Source organism: Taudactylus pleione, unplaced genomic scaffold (assembly GCF_031769625.1).
Source record: "Taudactylus pleione unplaced genomic scaffold, aTauple2 ptg000129l, whole genome shotgun sequence".
NCBI classification, from domain to species: Eukaryota; Metazoa; Chordata; class Amphibia; order Anura; family Myobatrachidae; genus Taudactylus; species Taudactylus pleione.
In genome coordinates this window covers 20161110-20184791 of record NW_028284531.1, presented here as the reverse complement: position 1 = coordinate 20184791, position 23682 = coordinate 20161110, and the positions used below count along the sequence as shown (strand labels likewise).

Sequence of the window (23682 nt, the reverse complement as noted above, 5' to 3'; positions counted from 1 at the left end):
TCAATGGGTACCAAGATTAAAATGTTAAAATATAGTGCAAGCCTTGTGGTGGTACAATGCCAGCAGCACTGGCAGCCCAGGAGTGTTATTACATGCTAAACTAGAACTACAACCACCATCATGCACATGGGCTGAAGCGCATACTAGCACTTATAGCGCCACGGTTATACACTATAAAATGGTGCTTTCATCAGGAAATAATGTGTTGCTCAGTCATAAATAAATTCATATAGCCCCATTATGGAACAAAACTAAAATAGTATGAACCTGTTATAAAATAATACATTCACATGGCTTCCATTACAAATACCATCAATTATCATTTCCCCCATAATTAATAAGTAAAACTTGGTTCCCTAATAACGGTTTTCTAAAATCTTTGCTTCTTGGTCCTATGCAAATTACTATAACATCCACATGGAATGGACGGTATACTCCCTGGTAGCACCCTATTTAATAGCTGGCGAGCCAATCAGTAGCATTCTCTTACAGTGCTCAGCCAACTGGTGTACAAAGTGTGAATTTTGGACAGTGAATTTCCTGTGCTATGGGTGAACTAGCAACTAAAAGGGCTTTGAGAAATGCATACCTTTCTACCTGCCACGTATTGTTCATTTTTCTATATTTATGCCTTGTTTCAATTCAGAGTTACTTTATGTTCTGCCACTGATTTTTACTCAGTAACCCAATTCAACTCTGGCAGTAAGAAACATGGAAAATCACTGTTTCTACTATTGTTTGTATAGGTATGTGTTTTTTCAGGCTCAAAATTAAAGGCATTCCATTTTTTTTTTTAAATGGATCATTAAAAAGGAGTATTTTTACAATTAAATGTTCCAAAATAACTTTTTCATTGTGGGTTGAGCCAACTCGACAGAACTGGTTATATATAGCCTGCGCACAGTGCATGTTTGACATTTTTTAGAGTGATTACAACTTAGCATGACCAGCTTTAGGATTAAATGAAAAGCAAGTGGGACAGTTGTTCTGTTCAGCTTCACTAACAGACAACAGATTTCACGCAAGGAGACGCAGAATGAATTTTATCTGTACCTGTCTCTCTGGAGTGTTATTAGGAGTGAAGCTGATTTACAGCTATGCTAATTACACAGTAGAGTTTATTTTAGATACATTGTAAGAGAGCACGTGAAATATGTGTCTAAGTATCGAGAGACACGTAAATCTAAATCTTTACAATATCTCAATGACAAAATGCTGTGTATTTTTATGTATAATATAAATTGCAGGTTAGACATCCACTGCGGCAATGTGTATGTTGCCAATGGAATAAACATCACTTCAAAGTAGTAACTATCATCACTTCTTACCCACCTGCTTAATTCACTTTTACCTTTATTCTCTGAAAGAGAGGGTGGCTTAAACCTTATCTCTTATATACAGTAGGAAGGGAACACCAGCGCTGTCATAGTTTCATGTATCTCATTGCCATGTCAGCCTACTTTTTAAAATGATTAGTGGTGTTCACATTACATCCACTATATGACTAAATATTGCTATGCTTAGACATGACGGTGGGCAGCACAGATATTGGGCTTGCGTGACCACCCACAGAGCTAACCCCAATACTCACTGCTACAATTTAAAATTTGAATTACATTGCTTTATGGCACACTTACTGACTTTCTAGCTGCCTCTTGCAGGAGAGGGCAGCCAGCAAATTATATGGTGTCACGACGTGACTGCAACAGTGTGACTATGCCCCCGATGGAATGTGGGGGCATCGGGGGTCTTCCGGGAGACTTGCCCACTTTTCCGGGTGTCTGGGGGAGCCACCTGAAATTCGGGAGTCTCAAGGACGTGCCTAGATGGTACACATTGTTTGGCAGTTGCCAGATTGCCACCTCATAAGAGGATATGTTAAAATCAGGTCATATTGCGCCCTAATAAGTCCCCCTGTCTACCCACAAAACTAAAAACGCCTCCCAATATACACAGCTTTAACATGTAACTAAAATAACTAATCCTGGGAAAACAAAGACTTGATTTTAGCATTTGTGTGCAGAATCTGGCACGTTAGCTCTGCTAGCCCTCTGTTATAATGGACACAATATTTTACCATGTCTGATAATTTCCTGCCACCAGAAGGAGCACAGCATAGCTCTGCCACATGCTTCACCATCATGACATAGTACCCATGTGACCTTTAATATGGTGCAACTTTTTGAAAAACAGTGAATAAAAACGGCGATAAAGTGAGTTCCATCACTGGAACAAAATGCTAAATATATTTACAAATCATTACTTACATAAAGCTTTTGCTGACTAGAAATATACATAATAAATACATAGTACATACATATCTCATGTGCAAAGTCAGAAATGACACTAACTTCTGTTGTACGTTATTTCTTTCTCTTCTGGTTGGTTGTAAGATACAGAAATCAGAATCTCTACCTGTCTTTCTAGAATTGAGGTTTACAGTTCCCCTGCCTGGCATCTTAGTAGTTAATGTCATTATTATTTATTACCAGTTATTTATATAGCGCACACGTATTCCACAGCGCTGTACAGAGAATATTTGGCCATTCACATCAGTCCCTGCCCCAGTGGAGTTTACAGTCTGTTTCCTACCACATGTACACACACATACACAGAAGGGTTAATTTTTGTTGGGAGCCAATTAACCTACCTGTATATTTTTGGATGTCATATAAACTGAAAGGTTGCCCATCATATACAGTATATAGATATGTTACAGTTTGTAATAAAAGGTGCACTGTAAGCTGAGCAGAGTGTCTAGGCATTTATGGGGGTGCCAGACATGATAAAGAGGACATTTTGAGCTTGCACGCTACCAGACTGAGAATGTTGTGTCTTATAATCCCCTAATTCTAGTAGACAATGGAATTTTATGATGGAATTTTAGCAGGAGAGAAACTGGGACCATATGTGATTTCTTGCTTCAAAGCAGGTAGAGAAATAGGAAGACTGGACAAGTCTGGCTTTACTTGTCTACCATGTAGTTCAGCATTCCTTATATTTACAGATATTAAGGTTTCTTCTCCATAGGAATGTGTATGTTGTAACTTCATCCAGTGACAACTACAAATGGGCTTTTCTCTGAATTTCTTATGATTGTAGAGACAGAAGTACATAACACAAATTGGAGTTCTCTGCCCCTGATTACCACCAACTCCAAATTAATCTCTATTCAAGCTGAGAAGGTTCCATACAGTGATGCTGACTTCTATCCAAGCCTCTAATCATATTTAGATATATAAATAAATAAATAAAAAAAAGCAGCCAAGGTGCTTATTAAAAAAAAGGATGCTGGTCTTGTGATTGCTAATAATAATAATAATAATAATAATAATAATAATAATAATAATAATAATAATAATAATAAATGTATGTATGTATGTGTGTGTGTGTGTGTTTGCAATTGACCCAGATATTATTTCTGATATTGAATGCCTTTACATTTTTATATGTACAGTCAGCTTAATTCCAAATATAGTGAGTCAACCGATGTGTGGTTTTCATTCCCGAATAAGGAAAACTTTTTGTTTGCACAGTGATGCGGTGCCTGCTATGGAATTCTGTTATCTAATTCCAAGGTGAGAGAGTGCTTTTTTTTTTTAACTAATGAGATCTTACTACGTTTGTAGGTAGAGCTAAGTATCTCCACATTGGAGAAGAGATGGACGGAGTGGATATGAGAGCGGAAGTTGGTCTTCTCAGTAGGAATATTGTCATTTATGGAGAAATGGAGGACAGTTGTTACAACAGTGCTGTGTGTAAATATTACGACTTCGATACATTTGGAGGACATATAAAGGTATAATATGAATTACCAACATGACAGTCATCTGATCTTTAAACTCAATTATCTGCATAGGTTTACATGCCAAATAATAAAACTTTAGGGGACTTTAGGGATGTTTCAGATATTTACATTTTACTAGCTATCTGTGGCTATATTTATTCCTGTTATTTATAAAATAAACTCCATGTCTCTTGATCTTTAGTAATAATCTTGAATTTAATGAAAATATAATCAGAGACGTTCTATAGCAGGGGTGGGGAACCTTTTTTCTGCCGAGGGCCATATTGATATATATAACATTATTTGCGGGCCGGTTCAGGCCACGCCCCCTCCATGAGATGTCACATGGGGGCGGGGCCACAATCGCCAGTGATTACAGCAATGCCCGAAGCATGCTGAGAATGCTCCCGGGAGCTGTAAGGGTAGCAGTGTGGCCATCTGAAGCATCCTAAGGACGCTCCAGTCAGCACTACTGCATAGATTCTGGCTGCAGGGTGCCATTCTAGGCACCCTGCTAGCCAGATGAGGCTAACAGAAAAAAGCTCAGCGAGCCAGACCAAATGATCCCACGTGCCCCCCGGGCCTGAGATTCCCCATCCCTGTTCTATAGTATGGCAGCAAATATGTAATATATACTCTGCTCCTAATATGAACAAGGTAATAAAGAGTAAGGCTGAAATAAAATGGAAGAAGTCTGGGAAGTGTCATTTTTGTCATGATTTATAAAGTATATTTGACCTTGGAAAATATGGCATGTCTTATTTATTTTAGATTAGTCAAGGCTTCAAGGGAGTTCATATAGAAGGAGCAGAGCTGAAGCATATGGGGCAGCAGACAATGGGACATTATCCCATTCACTTCCACACAGCTGGTGATGTGGATGAAAAAGGAGGATATTTCCCCCCCACCTATGTGAAAGACATCTCCATCCATCATGCGTTTTCTCGCTGTGTTACTGTCCATGCCTCCAATGGTTTGCTGGTATGCTTTCATTATATGTTCTCTGGCATTCTACAATAGAACATTGCTACTTTATCTTTATTGAATGCTCATTGTGCAATACATTCAAAGGTGTGTGGCCTTAAGGACATGAATTGAGGTGTGCTGCCTGTAGGTTAGATACATATTTGTATGCATATTTTTTGCTGGTAGCGTACTAAGGGCCTGATTCAGAGATGAACGCAATGTTGATGGGGCTTTTTTTGCCACTGTACATGCACCAAAGCTGCCCTGCGCATGTGTGGCGATGGGTTAGCAGCGATGGTCGCAGTGAGGATTTGATTGTAAAGTAAGTGACAGGTAGTCAGCGTTTGGGGGAGGTAACTGGGGGTGGTTAGGAAAACGAAGGCATGCTTGGTCAGCTACAGCAAAAGTATCCCAATTTGGCTATTCCACTATTTCCATATCTTCAGCGGTTGCTGACTGTCACAGATACACAATGCAGACTAGATGGTGTGCTCCACCTTCATCCCACTGAGTCTTTATTTGTAATGTAATGGTAAAGCTTCTCATTTGAATTTAGATATCAATATCTGCGGTTTCTGCTACATTTTCACTTCTGTCAACTGTTAAAGAGCTGTAGCTACAGTATATATCTGACGCTTCTTATCTACATTTTTGTATAATTATCTTGTATACCTTTATACGCCAAAAAATGTTTGTTACCTTTGTTGTGTCTCTATGAATAAAATATTATATAAAAAACGAAAACGCAGGCATGTCAGGACCATTGTCTGGGCATGCTCTAGTAAGCCTCTGCAAATTCATTCGCAGCTGCAGAGGCCCTGGAAGAGGGGGCCCGTGTGCAGTCTCAGTCCGGGGCCCCCTCCTCTCCACCGGCGACTGGCAGCGCACTGAGCGCAGCAGTAGACTCTGGGCACTAGTCTGTGCCAGAGTGTACTGCACATGTGCAGGTTACCGGAGAAATGGTGTGGAAGCCATTTTCCCAGTGATTTCCCTACTGTGCATGCAGAAAACGCCTGGGAAATGGCCACGGCTGCCATTTTCCAGGCGATTCGTACAGCGATGCTACCACATTACCAAATAAAATAAATGGGTGCACCGCACACTCTGCACCCATTATAGATACACCCCTGCACTAAGTATGAGGCCGCACAGGCTTACTCAGAAGTTCGATGTGCCACTGATGTCCAGCCGATGTTTCCACTTTTGTGCATAAGCGGCGGGTGTGAGACTCTGCAGGTGGGCGTCACAGTGCACAAGACAGCAGCTAAGTCATTAGCATACTTTCACAAGTCTGCTCCATGTGGAATTGCAGTCGCAACAGAATTTGCGTCCATCTTTGAATCAAGCCCTAAGTTCTAATGACGATATCTATGTAGCCAATATAGTAATCTTAGTCCTTCTTGTTTAGGTAAAAGATGTTGTTGGTTATGACACCCTTGGTCATTGTTTTTTCACGGAAGATGGTCCTGAGGAACGCAACACATTTGACCACTGCCTGGGACTTCTTATTAAAGCAGGAACTTTGCTACCTTCTGACAGAGATAATAAAATGTGCAAGACAATCACTGAAGGTTCCTATCCAGGATATGTAGCAAAACCCAGGCAGGACTGCAAGTAAGTATTAGACTGTTTACATACAAAATATACATGTCACCTTAATTAATAGCAGAATCTGGTGGGTCATCACATTATTATATACTACTAATGTTTATATCGCTTAATTTACATCAGCTTGTATCATTAATATTATGTTATAAGCATCTTCTACATATATTGGACTAAAGAAGCTAATATTAAACAGTGAGCTTGTTTTAAATTTCAAACAAGAAATCTATGTTACTTATTAGAATCAAAAGTCAATTAGATTTAATTGTGTTTAAAATAGAGAATTGTTCTCTCACCGTTGTCTCAGTAACAAATAGTACAAAAATTGCCTACCCACCAACTATTTTCTGAACACAAAGATAAAATAGCTTTAAAAATATATATATTTCTAATATTACTTGTCATAACACTTACTGAGCCAGAGAATATGCTAATAAAAAATCAGGTTACCTGTATTTAATATTGTTTTTATTAATAATTATAATAATAGCTGTTTGGTAGTTTTCCCATTGGTGGTGAAATGGGTTATACCTTTAATGGACAAAAGAATGAAAACACCAATATAATGCCTCTTATTAGGGCATTGGGCCACCACGTGCACCTTACATGTACCCCTTTGTGAAATTGTAAAAAAGAGTTGGAACCCCATTGTTCATGAAAGAAGTCACTTTCAGGACACCTGGCTGACGGTGGTGGAAAACATGTATCAAGTGTCATTCAGAAGACCCAGATGTGCTCAGTAGGGTGACTGAGATGGCCATGACATACCAATAACATTAGTGTCATGGCTAGGGGCATTTTCCTGCTTCAAGACACCACCTTGGTCAGAAAATAAATGAATTTGTTGAGAACATGGTGAAGGATGATGGATATGACCATATCACCTTCCTCCACTGCTCAGTTGCCCATTGCAGATGTATATTGCCAGGAGGTATGTGTGGTTTATGCAGTGCCAGCTATAATGCTCTGCTCATGTTACATATGCAAGCAGTAGATCTTTAGTTTGTCTTCTGTTTACCTTGTACTCATACTTTGAATAAATGCATGGATATGACAGTCTTGGGATATGGGCTACTGCCCACTTTTGCCCTTTGCTGTTAATATTTTTCTCTGAAAGTTCCATGCTGACATGTACTTAGAAACTATTGATCGTGAAACATTAGCAAGTTAAGCTTAGGGCCCCAAAAACACCCCACAGACACCCCTCTTTCAAAGTCTTTTTGCTGCTATACTAGCTGTAAGTATAGGCAACCAGTGCAGTCCAGCATTCTTACACATGACTTTGAGTATGCTGGATGTCATATGCTCAAATAATGCATGAACCACACAAGTGTGGAAGCTCTCGCTGTCAATATGCTTGGCATCCGTCATCTACCCAGGTGTTTCCATATTTTTGTCCATTTGTGATTGAGGTTATCAGATCAGCACAAAAAATAAAAATACATTATGGAGAGTACACAATACAGCATATCCATTTATCATGCTTTCTATTTGTCTTTAGTGCCGTGTCCACTTTCTGGATAGCCAATCCCAACAACAATCTCATCAACTGCTCAGCTGCAGGCTCCGAAGTAAGTACAGCATTAAGGTCATCGGCTAGTGTAGCCACACAATGCAAAACAAAGGAACTACTCTTAGAGAACTGTTAAGGCTGACATGAATTAGGGTTCCATCTGGAATAGTTTATATGTTACCTTGCATTTGGAATCCAGTATGAGCTCCTACTGAGTGTAACTCACTGAGGCATGTTGAATAATTATAGGCTCCATTAACCTTCCTAATTCTCACCTTTAATGTTTTGGCCAGGGCAGTTCTGTTTTATGACCATCAATGAAATATAAATGCCTTGCATAGCACAAAAATACATAAAAACATAAAATATCCCAAGTACCATTTTCCCATACATTCTGTCATTTCAATACTCACTGCTGGAGAATCTTTGTGGAAAGTCTTATGTGGCTTATTCATATGGTATATTATAGGTTTAATTATATGAATGAGTTAAATAATAATATTAATAAAACATATTTTATATTGCTGGGTCAAAGTATGATGAGACTCAATATGTGTGAAAAGTTTGAAAATATCATGATTTTCTTTCCCAGGAAACAGGATTTTGGTTCATATTTCACCATGTACCTACCGGGCCCTCTGAGGGACTATATGCACCAGGACATTCCGAACTCACTCCCCTTGGGAAATTCCTCAATAACCGTGCACACTCCAACTACAGGGTGAGTCTGGACTCTTATCCAATGCAAAGCAAAAAAAATATATAGAAATGTTTTTACTATTCCATTATCCAGCAACAAGACACCAATTATTCCGAAATATGCAATTTCCAAACACAAGCGTGGGACAAAAACAAAAAAGTGGTGTTATACATACATGCAGTTTAGAAAATGAAAGCAAACTTCTGATTGGTTGACATAGTTAGTGCTGGATTAACAATGGGATGGCCGTGGAGGTTGCCCAGGGGCGCCCCACACATTGCTACATCATCAGTATGGGCGGCACTGTGGTATAATGTGAACTTGGGGCACTACAGTGTGGTTAGCACATTTGTGGTGCTGGGAGTATTTTTAATAACATCACCAATATATCATGTTGACAATTTGATTGGTAGAGCCCCGCCAAATTAGTTGCCACAGGACCCCCACAAGCCTTAATCTGGCCATAGACATGGACAACAACACCTTTTTTCCTTTTCACCAGTTTTCATTAAAGTTTCCCACTATCACTTAATATTCTTGTTCCATAACTAAATGGACACCTTGAAAGGAACATTTGGTCAGAAAAATATAAGATACAAAAATGTAATAACATATTGGCCTTCTGTGGATGGATTTTAGAATGCATCATATCCAGTATAACCTGTCTCATATAACCAGAGAAGAGCAAGATTGGACTGTTACAGTATGTTTAAATTCTACTGGGCATCAGTGATATTCTTTCCAGTCTTATTGCCTGGTCTGTGTTAATGTTTCCATGTCATCTGGTTTATCATTCGCATCTAGAGATGACTGAAGTTTTCAGAACTGTTGTATAAAATATTTGATCCTTCTTCATTTGGCCACAAAATTTAGCACACTTTGCCAGGAATAATTCATGTTAAGTGTTCTCAGTCCTACAGCAAACACAACACAGAGCAGATATGTCATCCCAGTTCTTTTCATAGATTAATAAATCTGAGAAATACAGAATGTAGAAGCAAAAATCTAATTTAAAGACTATAACGTTGGAACTTCACACCTGTGCAACATGGCCATTCCCAGTCCCTGTTTTCCTTTAGCTTCGTTCAACTGCAATTTAGTCTTACTCTCTCATTTCCATTGTTTTTCTAGGCTGGGATGATCATCGACAATGGAGTGAAAACCACAGAAGCCAGTGATAAGGACAAGAGACCAATTCTTACACTGATTGGAGCACGGTAATTGAAACTGATAGAGTTGTTAAATTATATTCCAGTCTGAGAAAATGAATGAAGATGCACATTGTTTATTTTTAAAAGAAATCCAAAACTTACACGGAACTATGTCAACATAGGCTTTTGTAATCCCTTGCTCCAAGATCAAGGATTGTAAATTCTCTCAGGTGTGCTGAAAACCCAATCATAGTTACTATGAATTTTATTAATTTACACTATTCTTCATATTCCTGGATAATGTTAACATTATAAAGTTCCTAGCTGTATCCAATCATGACATACATGATGAAAGGACACCCCACAGGCATGTTCTTTAAATGAAACTATGCAGCCAAATATGTCTCCAGGGCCGTAGCTAGGGTAATGCGGCCAGTACCATGGCACAGGGCACCACAGATCAGGGGGCGCTGTTTGGGCCTGTAAGATTTCTATTTATTATCATTGTCACTTGTAGCTTCCTCTTATTTCATCCCCAGCATCTCCTGGCCTCCCCTATCTCTTTCCTGGCCCTTCCCCATTAGGCCATTCCCCTTTTTTGGGTGCATTATGTCCCTTTGAAAAATTAGGGGGGCGCCAATGCTTTTTCTGGCACAGGGCACCAAAAAGTCTAGTTACGGCTCTGTATGTCTCTACTACATTTTTTAGTCTAGGGATAATGGGGCTAATACAGGATTGATAACGCACTCGTGTGCGGAGTGTATCTTGCATGAAGTCACACTGTATGTGCTTGGGAATTACGCGCACTCAAATGTGGCGATACAGAGTCCTACACATTTCAGTTACATCTAGACTTACAACCAGGGCCTGCAAGATATGTGATGGGCCTGGGTGATACTGAGGGGGTGTGGCTAAATCCCGGAAGTCACGACCACGTCCCCTCTGAAAACAAATCAATGGAAAATACTATGAGCATTGATATGGGGTATCGTCCACCTCAACAAGTAGCCTGCGTCCCTGCCAAGTCCCTGGAACAAGCCTGGGCAATTAGTACCCATTCCCCTCCCTCTATGCACCCCTGTTTTTGACCGAATAGACAGAACTGAGTAGAAATGGGCAATTTGCACCTAGTACAGGGCAGATGTAAGGCGGACATACACATATTTTCTGTGCCTGCTTCTTTTGAACAATTCTTCCCATTCTACATCCGGTCCAATGTCTTTATCTATTATACACTATATGGTATATTTATTAAAGTGAGAGTTTTTAGAAATGGAGATGTTGCCCATAGCAACCAATCAGATTCTACATAACATTTACCTAGCATCTTCTAGAAGATAATAGCTAGAATCTGATTGGTTGCTATGGGCAACGTCTCCACTCCTAAAAACTCTCACTTTAGTAAATATACCCCTATGTGTCTACATATTATCTGATATCTGAATCTATGTTATCAAAAACTAAGGTAATGCTAGGAAGCCCACAAAGATGTCCATCACCACTATAAGCAGGAATCCGGTCTGGCTTCATGGTTTGCAATAAAACAATAAAGCACATTAATAAAATGTGGAATTTTACAAAGCACAGCAAGTTGATAATATTTCCAGTAACCAGAAATCTGCTTTTTCTATCTCCAATTGCTCAACAGGTATGGGCCACATCAGGATGCTGATCCGTTAAAACCGAGGGTACCTGCAATAATAGAGCATTTTATTGCTTACAAGAACCAGGACCACGGAGCCTGGCTGCGGGGAGGAGACGTCTGGTTGGATAGCTGCCAGTAAGTGTAGAATTTTAACAATCTGTGATGCGAAGCCTCTTGTTTATTCTACTAGTATTTCAGATAATCTGCTGGAATAACCATTGGCAGATGGTATTTTTTAAAAAAGCAACAGACCAATAGATGAATAAAAAAAATGTTTCAAATCAAATTACTTACTGTCTTGTTTATGTTAACTCATTATCCATTAAGGAACTTATGTTTTTGGTACCTGAAATGAGCAAAAACACTTATTTACGTATTCACTCTTCATTACTTGAATTACTTTTGCATATTTTAAATTTGTATGTTTAGGCAAAATTCTAGATGAGTCACATGTTGGCTCTATAACCAGCCATTTTCTTTCCTAAATATCCAGTACTCTCATTATCTAGTGCCATCAAAGCTGGTGGTGATGGTGTGTACTGGTACATTTGTAAACCTGATTAAAAGTCTTAAAAAATTTGATGGTGACAGACTAGTGAAAATAAGTATTATCATTTTCTAAATCTACAATAAAACTAATAAAATTTTATTATTATTATTATTATTATTATTATTATTATTATTATTATTATCATTATTATTATTATTAACTAGACAAAAATAAAACTATATATTAAACCTGTAATGAGTTATAAGTTATTATCCTCACCTCAGTTTTTAGCATTCTTATTAAGTTGTTGCTTTCTTTTGTTTTTCTTTCTCCAGATTTTCTGATAATGGCATTGGCTTAACTCTGGCCAGGTAGTTATATTATTGACTTGTCATAAACATAATTTATTGATTTTGGGATACTTTCTTGTCTAAACTACATATGTTACTCTTCTAGTGGTGGAACTTTTCCGGATGATGATGGATCCAAGCAAGAAATTAGAAACAGCATATTTGTTGGGGAAAGCAACAATGTGGGGACGGAAATGGAAGACAACCTTGTTTGGGGTCCTGGAGGGCTTGATCACAATGGGAGGACACTCCCGAGAGGGCTGTAAGTACGAAAATATTTGTGGCCTTCTAAGAAGTTCAGGCCATAGTTCTTGACTGTGTAGTTATTAATGATGCCTTGTCTAAATTTAGGAACTTCCCGATCCGTGGCATACAGATCTATGATGGACCAATCAACGTAGAAAACTGCACATTTCGCAAATATGTCTCCCTGGATGGCCGCCACACTAGCGCAATTGGATTTCGTTTAAATAACTCCTGGCAAAGCTGTCCAAGCAACAATATAACTAAAATCAGATTTGAGGATGTACCAGTAAGTGCTTCTCAGCAGATGGTTATTATATAAGTAATACTTTAAGACAGACTTCAAACATTGTTCAGTACTGTATATCATACATTTTAGAATTGATAGAACAAGACCAAAGTACAACATTTCTTTGATCAGTCTCAGACTTTGATGGAAGAAGTGAAAGACTTGAAGTGTCAATTGTGTATATTTGAAATTGTCAAACTCAGTTCACAAAACTACATAATACTAAATGATGTGTGATTTACTGTTGTTTTATTATAATTCCAAGACTAGAGCTTGTAACACACAGGGTACAACTCTCCTTGGTATTTGATTATGCTTATTTTAAACAAATGATTCTACTTATAAATTAAAACAGGGCAGGTGTTATATTGTAATTATACTGGTGTTGCTGTAAACTGTATGTGAATAGAACCCTGCCAATGTATATATGTAGAAACATAATACATAGCTCCATATCAATATGGTTTATAATTAATAATATTTGTAAATTAATTCTTATGTGGCACCCTTTTGAACAAACCTAAGCATAAATACTGTACATATTTAACAGCTGACAGCAATATTGAGCATGAAATAAGTAAGAATAACCACACTTAATACAGTATACGTTACTATTCATTTTTTTCACAGCACAACCGTCGCACATTTGAAGAAATCTGTCACTTTTTTTTGCCAATAAGACTAATTGCATGTGAAGTAATTATCTGACAGAGAGACGGTGGTTTGAGCCAGATCCTCAAGCCAAGTCTGAATGATATTGCACAAACAGTATCTGTCTGATGACATGCCAAGGAGTTCTAGACCCTGCCACTGAATTCCATCATACACTGTACTTCTATATGCCATCTATCTCAACTTGTGAATAATGATTGCATACTTTACAGGCAAAATGTGCAGCTAAATATCAGCACATCATTTTCCATTTATAGATATGTAATTGCAATTGGAGGTTGTGCCATGAACTAGCTACCAGGTCAAAATCCTGCCATATTATAGCCAACAGATTGAAGTCTGCTTGGTATTTTAATGACCAGAGTGGGCTCTGTTGTTTATACAATTGACCCGTGATAACTATATTGTAACCCCCAGAATGAGGGATGGTCTCCTAGAGAATACCCCAAGATTTCTGATGGCGGTTCTACTCATTGTCACCTGTGCAACTGCACTGGTTAAACCTCACAGATAAACAGAATATCATGTAAATATTGCTAGACTCAATGGGAATGAGGTTCTTTGTTACACTTGGACTAGAGTAGACCAATCAATGTAATTGCTGATTGTATCAATCATATAAATATTGCTACACTCAATGGGAATGAGGTTCTTTGTTACACTTGGACTAGACCAATAAAATGTAATTGCTGATTGGTTGCTGCGAGTTTAGTTTAGAGCTGCTTTACAGTGTTAGTAGACAGCCCTGGTAATAGCTATGATGCTGGTGCAGAATTACATTAGACCATTGTTGAACTCCTCAGTCTTGTGTATGTGTGATGATTTATGTGTCTAACCTCACCACTTATAAACATTATTGCAGATCTCCTCGCGGGTTTTCTTTGGTGAACCGGGACCATGGTTTAACCAAATGGACATGGATGGGGACAAGACCACTGTTTTTCATGATGTCGATGGCTCAGTGTCAGAATATCCAGGGGCTTTTTTGGTGAAGGAAGACAACTGGTTATTGAGACATCCTGACTGCTTAGATGTGCCGGACTGGAAGGGAGCGATCTGCAGTGGGAAATATGCACAGGTACATACCTCTAACACAGATACAGGCAGCATGCCAGACCGGTAAATACCATGCTTATCATGCTGCTGAGTCATCTGGGCCATTGAAATACAGATGTGTCCACAACCATCTTACCTCAGTGCACTACAAGTCACGTTAAACATAACGCATGAACACTGTACAATGCTGTAGCGCCGAGTGTCTATTCGTGCAACTTTTTACCTTCAAATACATCTTATTCGCGAGGCAATGTGAATAGGACGCACAAGCAGTTTCTGCTGATTAAATTGATATGCGGCATGCCTATATTCTGTGTGTGACTGCGGGTGTATCTGCATGCGAAATTAAAACTTTTCTAAAGCATGATTAAAAGACAATCAAAAACATAGTGCATGTCTATAAATCACAGTACAATTTATAGGTGTTAAAAATAAATAAAGCTCATGATTCTAGGATTAATTCATTAGGAAATGGAAAAAATTATCTTGAACATACTGTATTTAATAGCATAAAAATAAACAATATATATGACCCAAAAGGAATCAGAATTACAAAGTGGGGAGGGCATCCAGTGCATTGCAAAACAGTTCAAAACAAGCGGAAAAAATAGTATCCCCAAATGGTTAATTTAGCAGCAATTGCTGCATTTGTCCATAATTCACAAATGTAGCTGCAAGCAGGGGGAGAACTATGGGAGACAATGGGGGCGCCTGCCGCCGGGCTCCAGCTCTGAAGGGGCACCTCCTCCGTTGTCCACAACATATTCACTCCACTTAGGGCTGTAACTATGTACCCGGAGTGTACCGTCATGGCCGCCCAATACATGGCACCCCTTCCCGACACCTGAGAAGCCACCATACACTCCGTATCAGACCATCAGCTGTTGCCTTCTTCTATCTATAGCCTGTCTGCATGCAAATTGCTACTTTACAGTGTCAGCGGCTGTGATAGGGAGTGGGGGGGGGGGGGCGCCAAATTATAACTTGCCTCCAGGTGCCTGGAATTAACTTACGCCACTGGCTGCAAACGTTACTATTGAAGAACTACTATAGCATCCTTAAATGGTATTTCAATACCTTTGTGTGTAGTAAATGAAAGTAATCACAAACTTACTTAAACTTGCCTCTTAATGATTTGGTTTAATTAGTAAAAGTGATTCTGCATGTATTGCTACCCCTGACCCTATCCCAGATCTCCCAACATGAATTCTTTCAACTGGGTCACAATGTTCTGCTGGTCTCTCTACGCTGATTCTACACTTATGCTGACAAACTGAATTAGCCTTGGCAGAATTATTTTGTGTTAAAAATACCTTTTAAGATTGATTTAATTAATCAGATTCATTCAGTTAGAAAATAAATGCAGAAACTTTAGAACTGAGTGAAACTGGTCAAATTGTAATTGTACGAGAATATGAGGGTTGCTTCTGCTGTGCCAGTGGCCATTTTCTTTTGCCTGTATTTAGGCCAAAGTTGCCAATCATCTTTCTTTAAATAATATTTGGACTCTGAGTGACACTGTGCTGCTTGTAGATCTACATCCAGGCACGAAGACCGGCTAATGCTGGAATGACAATTATTAAAGATGAGTACCCTGAACACCCATTGTACTTAGAAGGAGCATTGGGGAAAAGCAATCATTATCAACAATACCAGCCAGTGATCACCCTGCAAAAAGGTTACACCGTGCATTGGGATAAGACCGCCCCCGAGGAGCTGACTGTTTGGCTTATTAACTTCCAAAGGTAAGTCATGCTTATGTTCCTGTTATTCTAAATGAAATTAAGTGGTTATATCATTTCATCATCTAAAGTAGACTATAAGGAATATGTATATTCACATCTGTATAACAAGACCATTAGTAATAAACAGGGCAAACAGAGTTCATGAAATAACCCCTTGTTTAAGTAGCATGAACAATTCCCTCCTACAATGTTATGACTATGTTACTGTGACACTGTCCTCCAGAGAACATTAGACTCCATGTAAGACTTCTTTGCCAGCGGGCTGATATTCACTGTTGAAGTGATGTTTTTACGATTCGGATACAATTCATGAAATATACCAGAAAAGATAGAATATCTAACCCGAAATGCTCTTTATGGTGTTATTATTTGTGTTCCCGGCACTATAAAATGATTTCCTTGGGCTAATTGAAATGTTTTGCTAGAATTCCTCGCAATACGCTTTGAGCCAGGAAAAAATAGCCATCTCAAAATGTAATATTTTTCTTGGCCACTTGATTTCTTAGGAAATTTTATGTCAAGTTCTTATTACTTGTGGTAACACATGATTCTCCTATTTTAGGAACGACTGGATTCAAATAGGATTTTGTTATCCTAAAGGGACAACATTTTCCATCCTCTCAGACATTCACAATCGGCTCACGAAGCAAACATACAAGACAGGAACCTTTGTACGAACCTTCCAAATGGACAAAGTACATCAGGCCCACCATGGCAGGGGCTATTATTACTGGGATGAGGAATACGGGTATGTATATGTATGTGCCCTCGGAGTGAACGAGACCAGTCCGCACCAACAATACGTGAAAGCATTTAACAGTATTTGCAAACAAAAAATGTAAATATTGCCAAACATTGACAGAACTTATGATATTTAAAATGACAAGTTCTGCTGGGTTAGGAAAAATATTTTGCTATAAATAGCATATGACATTTTATATATATATTTAAATGTTATTAATCCGAAATATAAATTTCTTTTTTTTACCAGCTGCAGCTTCAATACACATTATGATTGTTTAGTCTGCACATAATCAAACCTGTTCCAATTTCCAAGACACATTGTATAATGTTATTTAAGAAAAATCCCACTGTGCAGACATGTAACCCATAGCAGACATGTACTGTAACCCATAGCAACCAGACATTGGATGTAATTTTTCTAGTGCAGAAAATGGAAGAAAATTTAATGGAACGAACCAAAGAAAAAATGTTCCATATATATTATTGCATAAATTTGTTAGAATATATGATCATTCACTTTTCCACCAATTATCTGAAGTCATAGTGGGGCAATGTAATGTTATACATTTTAAGTCAGATTATGATTCCCTTCCAACTGTGATTCCCCTATAAAATTTTGTATTGTCAGGTCTCTAGGGATTTTTATTATAAGTATTGGTTTGTTGGATACAAGTAAAAGTAAAGGTGCGTATCCACTAGACGATTAAAATGAATGATTGAATGATTACAACATCGTTATCGTTCAATTGCTCATTAAACGTTCTTAAATTGTGCATTAAAATGTTGAAAACGACAGCGATCAGCACTCCCACTGGTCGTTTTCAACATCAGTCATCGCCTTTTCATGCAGGCCAACCTGCCGATAATGACAGGTAGAGCATGTTAGGGGATGAGGGAGGGTGCCTGCACTGAACGACATATCATTCAGTGTGGGCACATTATCCACTGCACAGGATGGAGAACGATTGTACAATTACAATGTTGTAATCATACAGTCGTTCCACTCTTGTGTAGTGGATATGCACCTTAACACACAGGAACAATATTTAAGAAAAATAAAAATCACAAACAATATATACTATGGGCCCTGGCGCATAGATTCTACTACAGAGTCCTAAGTGTAGGTTCTTGTCAGCTGCAGGTTTACAGAAAGTAAGAGGAAACACATTGTTTATTAATATCTTTAGTTTTTAGATTAAAAAAATTACTCAAATGTACCAAACATATGAAAACATGTATTAATTATATCACATATATGATATACTGTAAATGCAATGACCTCTAATGACAATAATCTGTCAGGTGGACAACATAGAACTTCTTATCTGGTGCAGTGAGATATATGGTTATATATATTGTCGTTTCTTGAGTCTTTCATTCAATATATAGTCACTGTAGATCAAGGTAAGAATTGTGAAGTGAGGTGCATCATTTTCTGGGTGATATGGCACCCTTAATTACAGCAGCAAGAATTAATGCGATTGTATAATGGGGTGAAATTCGGCATTGCGTAGGGTTATACGGAAAGGAGGTAGTAAGTTTTTTATTTAATAAAAAGATGTACTGTTCCTCTAAGTACAAAGAATGCATCTTAGGACTAAAGGGTCTATTTACTAAGCAGTGTAAGGAGACAGAGTGAAAAGTGATAAGTAAGTGATAAGGTGCCAGCCAATCAGCTCCCAACTGTCATCTCACAGGCTGTGTTTGAAAAATGACAGTTGCACAGAGGCTTCACTGCTCTAACCCAGAGTTGGCAGTTTGAGTCCAGTAGTGGTGTCAGGTGGTATGTGGACCAACCTCAGGGTAATGCTGGGTACACACTAGGCGATATATCTTCTGTTCAATGGAACGGCTGATATAAGGAACTACCCTGACTGTAAAATCAGCTTTCAGTAATCAGAAGTCAGCCCCATTGAGTCCTGTTTTGGGGGTCTTCATGTTTTGGCAGCTTTGGTGGACTTGAAAACATCACATTTTCTTGCTTTCCTTTCTTTGGCAGTCTCTGATGTTCAACATTCCTTTCTGATTATGCCATCAATTTAATTCCAGGTACTTTGTCTCCCAAAAATTGTGCATATCCCTGACAGTACCTGAAACCCAAATCAAGTCATATTATATCTATGTGAACTGATTTAATGGACTGGATTTTCTAGCTGAAAGGAACAGGAAGGTATAGACTGATTTCCCCCCAAAAGCTGTCCTTTTCGCTATCCGCTGCATTCGCACATATGCTTTTCGCCTGTTTTGCTATTGAATAGGGTGAAAAGCGGGGACGCGCCTTGTGAAAGTACACGAAAACTTTGCTTCAATACAGGCGAATGAGGCGAAAACATTGAGTTTTTCGCCGATCTCGGCTTTTCGCAGCTAATTCAATCCGGCCCCAAGGCTGCATCCTAAATAGAGTATATCTTCTGCCTCTTCCCATTTGAACATGTGACCTGACTCCAGGCAGGTCCCTCACTACTTCTGTGTCATATTTCATTTTCATCCTGGTTGTGCAGTGCCAGCTGCTGCCTAGTGGGGTTAGCCTGGGGGCTGAGACATGTGGGTGTCGAAAAGATCATGGTGAAGACTGCTCACTCACTTAGACTGTGCCCCAGATGAGCCGGCGTGAAATGTATTGGGTAGTATGATATTTAGGTGCTTTTTATATAATATTGTTTCTGACAATATTGATTCATAATGACACGTACTAAAAAAAAGTGTGCATAAAGTATTTCGTATATCACAGAATCAAAGCCTGTTTGCTTAGCAAACATATATTATTGTTTTTTGTTTTTCTTTCCAGACTGCTGTTTATAATGCTGAAAGCTCAGAATGAAAAGGAGAAGTTAGCATTTTGCTCGTTGAAAGGCTGCGAGAGAATAAAGATCAAAGCTGATATTCCAAAAGGTTCTGGTGTCAGTGACTGCCAAGCTTCGGCCTACCCCAAATATTCCCAAATGCCAATAGTGGATGTGCCGCTGCCAAAAAAGCTTCATGGAAATGATCTGGTAAATTACATTTTATGAGTGGCGTTGTGCAATCTTTGTTTAATAGATTCTCTATTTTGTGGCGGTGAGCTATGAGCTTGCCTAAGCACAGTTAGATAAATCAGAAAAGTTAAGCTTTGTGTGCAGGAAAAGTTTTAAATATACGATATATGTGTTGTCTATTAATATTTCTGCTTATAATGCAGTTATGTAGGTGACAGGAATGCTATAAATTACTCAGAAGGGAGCTATTTACTCAAGAAAAGATTACTTACACTCAGTAAGGTTAACAAAAGTACAATACCAGGGGGCTTATGTAATTGGGTGTGACTTGCAGCCGCTGCGGGAAATGCCTTATTTTTAAAGTGGCAATCATTTTAAAAACAAAACCAAGCTGCTTTTGCCTTTAAAATGATTGCTGCTTTAAAAATACGGGAAGACTTGCCGGAGTTCCAGTAGCGGCTGCAAGTCGCACCCTATTACATAAGCCCGCAAGTTTTTCATTCAGATATTTATGTTTCAGTAGATCAACATGTAGGTCAACCTGCATTTCAGATATTGCATTACTTGAAGTCACTTAATCTGTCCACAAATGCTGTGATATTAGCTTGAAACCATTACATGAGTGGCCCAAAAGAAGAGATATACCTGAAAGTGGTCTGATGCAATTGAACTGCAGATGACCTGTTTGTGAGACAATACACTGACTGTGCTAACAGGCCTCCATGAGCTCTGGTACAGTCTCACTAGGCCACCCAGGTGTGGATAACATGGAAACAGGCCCTGTCACACAGTCTTAGCGGCAGGAATGGCCCTTGTGCATTACACACTGCTTGTTGTGAGTAAGCCACATATATGTGAGCCCAACCTGTTTGTGTGAGAGTGTGCTCAATTGTCCACCATGTAGACATCCACTTTCCAGCTTTGTCAAACACCCCAGTAGAAATATGGTGGAAACAGGAAAAATGTCACCACAGAGTCCAACCTGCTTCCACTTTACCTCTGTCTCTTTCATGTATATACAATCTATTTACCTGCACACAACACAAATAGACCTTTTATGAGCCTAGTGACCCATTACTTATGTGCCATCATCAGAGAGATTGCTGCCCTAAGACTTAAATTTATGTTACAGGAGAAAACAAAGGATCACTTACTCGAGATCAAAGTACAGTCTTACAACACCAGATACTTCCATCTAAAAGATGACTTTGCCTACATTGAGGTGAGGAGTTGCTTGAACGTTGCACTATATTAAAGCTGCTTGTAAGGAAAATAAAATGTGTGCAGGAGTGTATGAAAGAGAACTTTTTCTGGGCCCTCTGCATGGCTCTTGTGTAGTACTAATGTATAATGCATACTATACACATAACCAAAACACTGGAGCATAGGGAGCATTCATTCCTACTCTGCATTGCAGCTTCATTACAGGATCAAAATGATTCAGACACTTTTTGTTAATGCTGGTCTGTGTTTCCTCTTGCAACCAAATTCTTTGTATGTTTTCCATGGGTAATAGACATCACATTGACAAAATATACCTAACACTTGTTATTGCTAGGCCACAGGATAGTGGTTGATACTTTATCTAGACCAACAACACTAACTAGGACACTGGTCACCTAGCATCCATCCTATGACCATGGGCTTTTCCTTAGACATGCTAGCACGTGGAGGATGTAACGAAGCAGAATATGAAGCATGAGTCATTTTCACACTTATGTACTCACAATGAATGAAAACATCACTGACTAAGGACAATGCACTTTGTACAGAATCATCGAACACCTCTTCACAGTGCATATGGTCACATACAGTCAGGTGCATATATATTGGGACATTGACAGAATTTTCCGATTTTGGCCTCTATTCACCACCACAATGGCTTTGAAATGAAACAAACAAGATGTGCTTTAACTGCAGACTTTGAGATTTAATTTGAGGGTAATTACATCCAAATCAGGTGAACTGTGTAGGAATTACAATGGTTTCTATATGTGCCTCACACTTTTTAAGGGGCCAAAAGTAATGGGACTATCAATTCAAAAGCTATTTCATGGACAGGTGTGGGCTATTCCCTCATTATTTCATTATCAATTAAGCAGGTAAAAGGTCTGGAGTTGATTCTAGGTGTGACATTTGCATTTGGAATCAGTTGCTGTCGACTCTCAATATGAGATCCAAAGAGCTGTCACTGTCAGTGAAGCAAGCCATCATTAGGCTGAAAAATCAAAACAAACCCATCAGAGAGATAGCAAAAACATTAGGTGTGCCAAATCAACTGTTTGGAACATTCTTAAAAAGAAAGAATGCACCGGAGAGCTCAGCAACACCAAAAGACCCGGAAGACCACGGAAAACAACTGTGGTGGATGACAGAAGAATTATTTCCCTGGTGAAGAAAAACCCCTTCACAACAGTTGGCCAAATCAACAACACTCTCCAGGAGGTAGGTGTATATGTGTCAAAGTCAATAATCAAGAGAAGACTTCACAAGAGTGAACATAGAGGGTTCACCACAAGATGTAAACCATTGGTGAGCCTCAAAAACAGGAAGACCAGATTAGAGTTTGCCAAACAACATCTAAAAAAGCCATTACAGTTCTGGAACAACATGCTATGGACAGGTGCGACAAAGATCAACTTGTGCCAGAGTGATGGGAAGAGAAGAGTATGGAGAAGGAAAGGTACTGCTCATGATCCAAAACATACCACCTCATAAGTGAAGCATGGTGGTGGTAGTGTCATGGCGTGGGCATGTATGGCTGCCAATGGAACTGGTTCCCTTGTATTTACTGATGATGTGACTGCTGACAAAAGCAGCAGAATGAATTCTGAAGTGTTTCGGGCAATATTATATGCTCATATTCAGTCAAATGCTTCAGAACTCATTGGACGGCGCTTCACAGTGCAGATGGACAATGACCCGAAGCATACTGCAAAAGCAACCAAAGAGTTTTTTAAGGCTAAAAAGTGGAATGTTATGCAATGGCCAAGTCAATCCCCTGACCTGAATCCGATTGAGCATGTATTTCACTTGATGAAGACAAAACTGAAGGGAAAATGACCCAAGAACAAGCAGGAACTGAAGACATTTGCAGTAGAGGCCTGCCAGAGCATCACCAGAGATGAAACCCAGCGTCTGGTGATGTCTATGCGTTCCAGACTTCAGGCTGTAAATGCCTGCAAAGGATTTGCAACAAAGTATTAAAAAGTGAAAGTTAGATTTAGGATTGTTTAGTTTGTCCCATTACTTTTGGCCCCTTAAAAAGTGGGAGGCACATATAGAAACCGTTGTAATTCCTACACCGTTCACCTGATTTGGATGTAATTGCCCTCAAATTAAATCTTAAAGTCTGCAGTTAAATCACATCTTGTTTGTTTCATTTCAAAGCCATTGTGGTGGTGAATAGAGGCCAAAATATGAAAATTCTGTCAATGTCCCAATATTTATGCACCTGACTGTACATCATAAATTAGGGCTTTGCTCAACTCTCAGACTTCTATTCTTACATAAGTTTAACCAGAGGGACCAACTAATGTTTGGCACCTTTACATTGTAAAGGTCGCTTGCAGTTATACATTCCCAACACTTTGTTTTCAAGTCAAGGTTCCCCAGAAATACTTGTTGGCTATGACAGAGAACAGCAGCAGGTGTCGGCAGGATTCACTGCTGACAACTGTTATCTTTGCACTCGAATCACGTGTGTTTCCATACAGGGGAATCTGCTCATAGTGTAATGAGGTTTCATTTA

The 23682-nt window shown here is 39.0% G+C and overlaps 1 protein-coding gene across 5 annotated transcripts in view; it reads left to right on the top strand.

Moving 5' to 3' along the window:
• CEMIP (cell migration inducing hyaluronidase 1) overlaps window positions 1-23682 on the top strand; it is a 147940-nt gene that overhangs the window by 113355 nt on the left and 10903 nt on the right. For all 5 annotated transcript variants that reach the window (XM_088472941.1, XM_088472940.1, XM_088472943.1 and 2 more), the window contains exons 12-26: window positions 3630-3799; window positions 4559-4768; window positions 6162-6367; window positions 7860-7929; window positions 8464-8592; window positions 9703-9788; window positions 11371-11502; window positions 12193-12228; window positions 12314-12469; window positions 12559-12739; window positions 14274-14489; window positions 16001-16212; window positions 16775-16960; window positions 19745-19949; window positions 21064-21153. In XM_088472941.1, coding sequence (XP_088329067.1) covers window positions 3630-3799; window positions 4559-4768; window positions 6162-6367; window positions 7860-7929; window positions 8464-8592; window positions 9703-9788; window positions 11371-11502; window positions 12193-12228; window positions 12314-12469; window positions 12559-12739; window positions 14274-14489; window positions 16001-16212; window positions 16775-16960; window positions 19745-19949; window positions 21064-21153 — 2285 coding nt within the window. The remainder of the gene's footprint in view (window positions 1-3629; window positions 3800-4558; window positions 4769-6161; window positions 6368-7859; window positions 7930-8463; window positions 8593-9702; window positions 9789-11370; window positions 11503-12192; window positions 12229-12313; window positions 12470-12558; window positions 12740-14273; window positions 14490-16000; window positions 16213-16774; window positions 16961-19744; window positions 19950-21063; window positions 21154-23682) is intronic.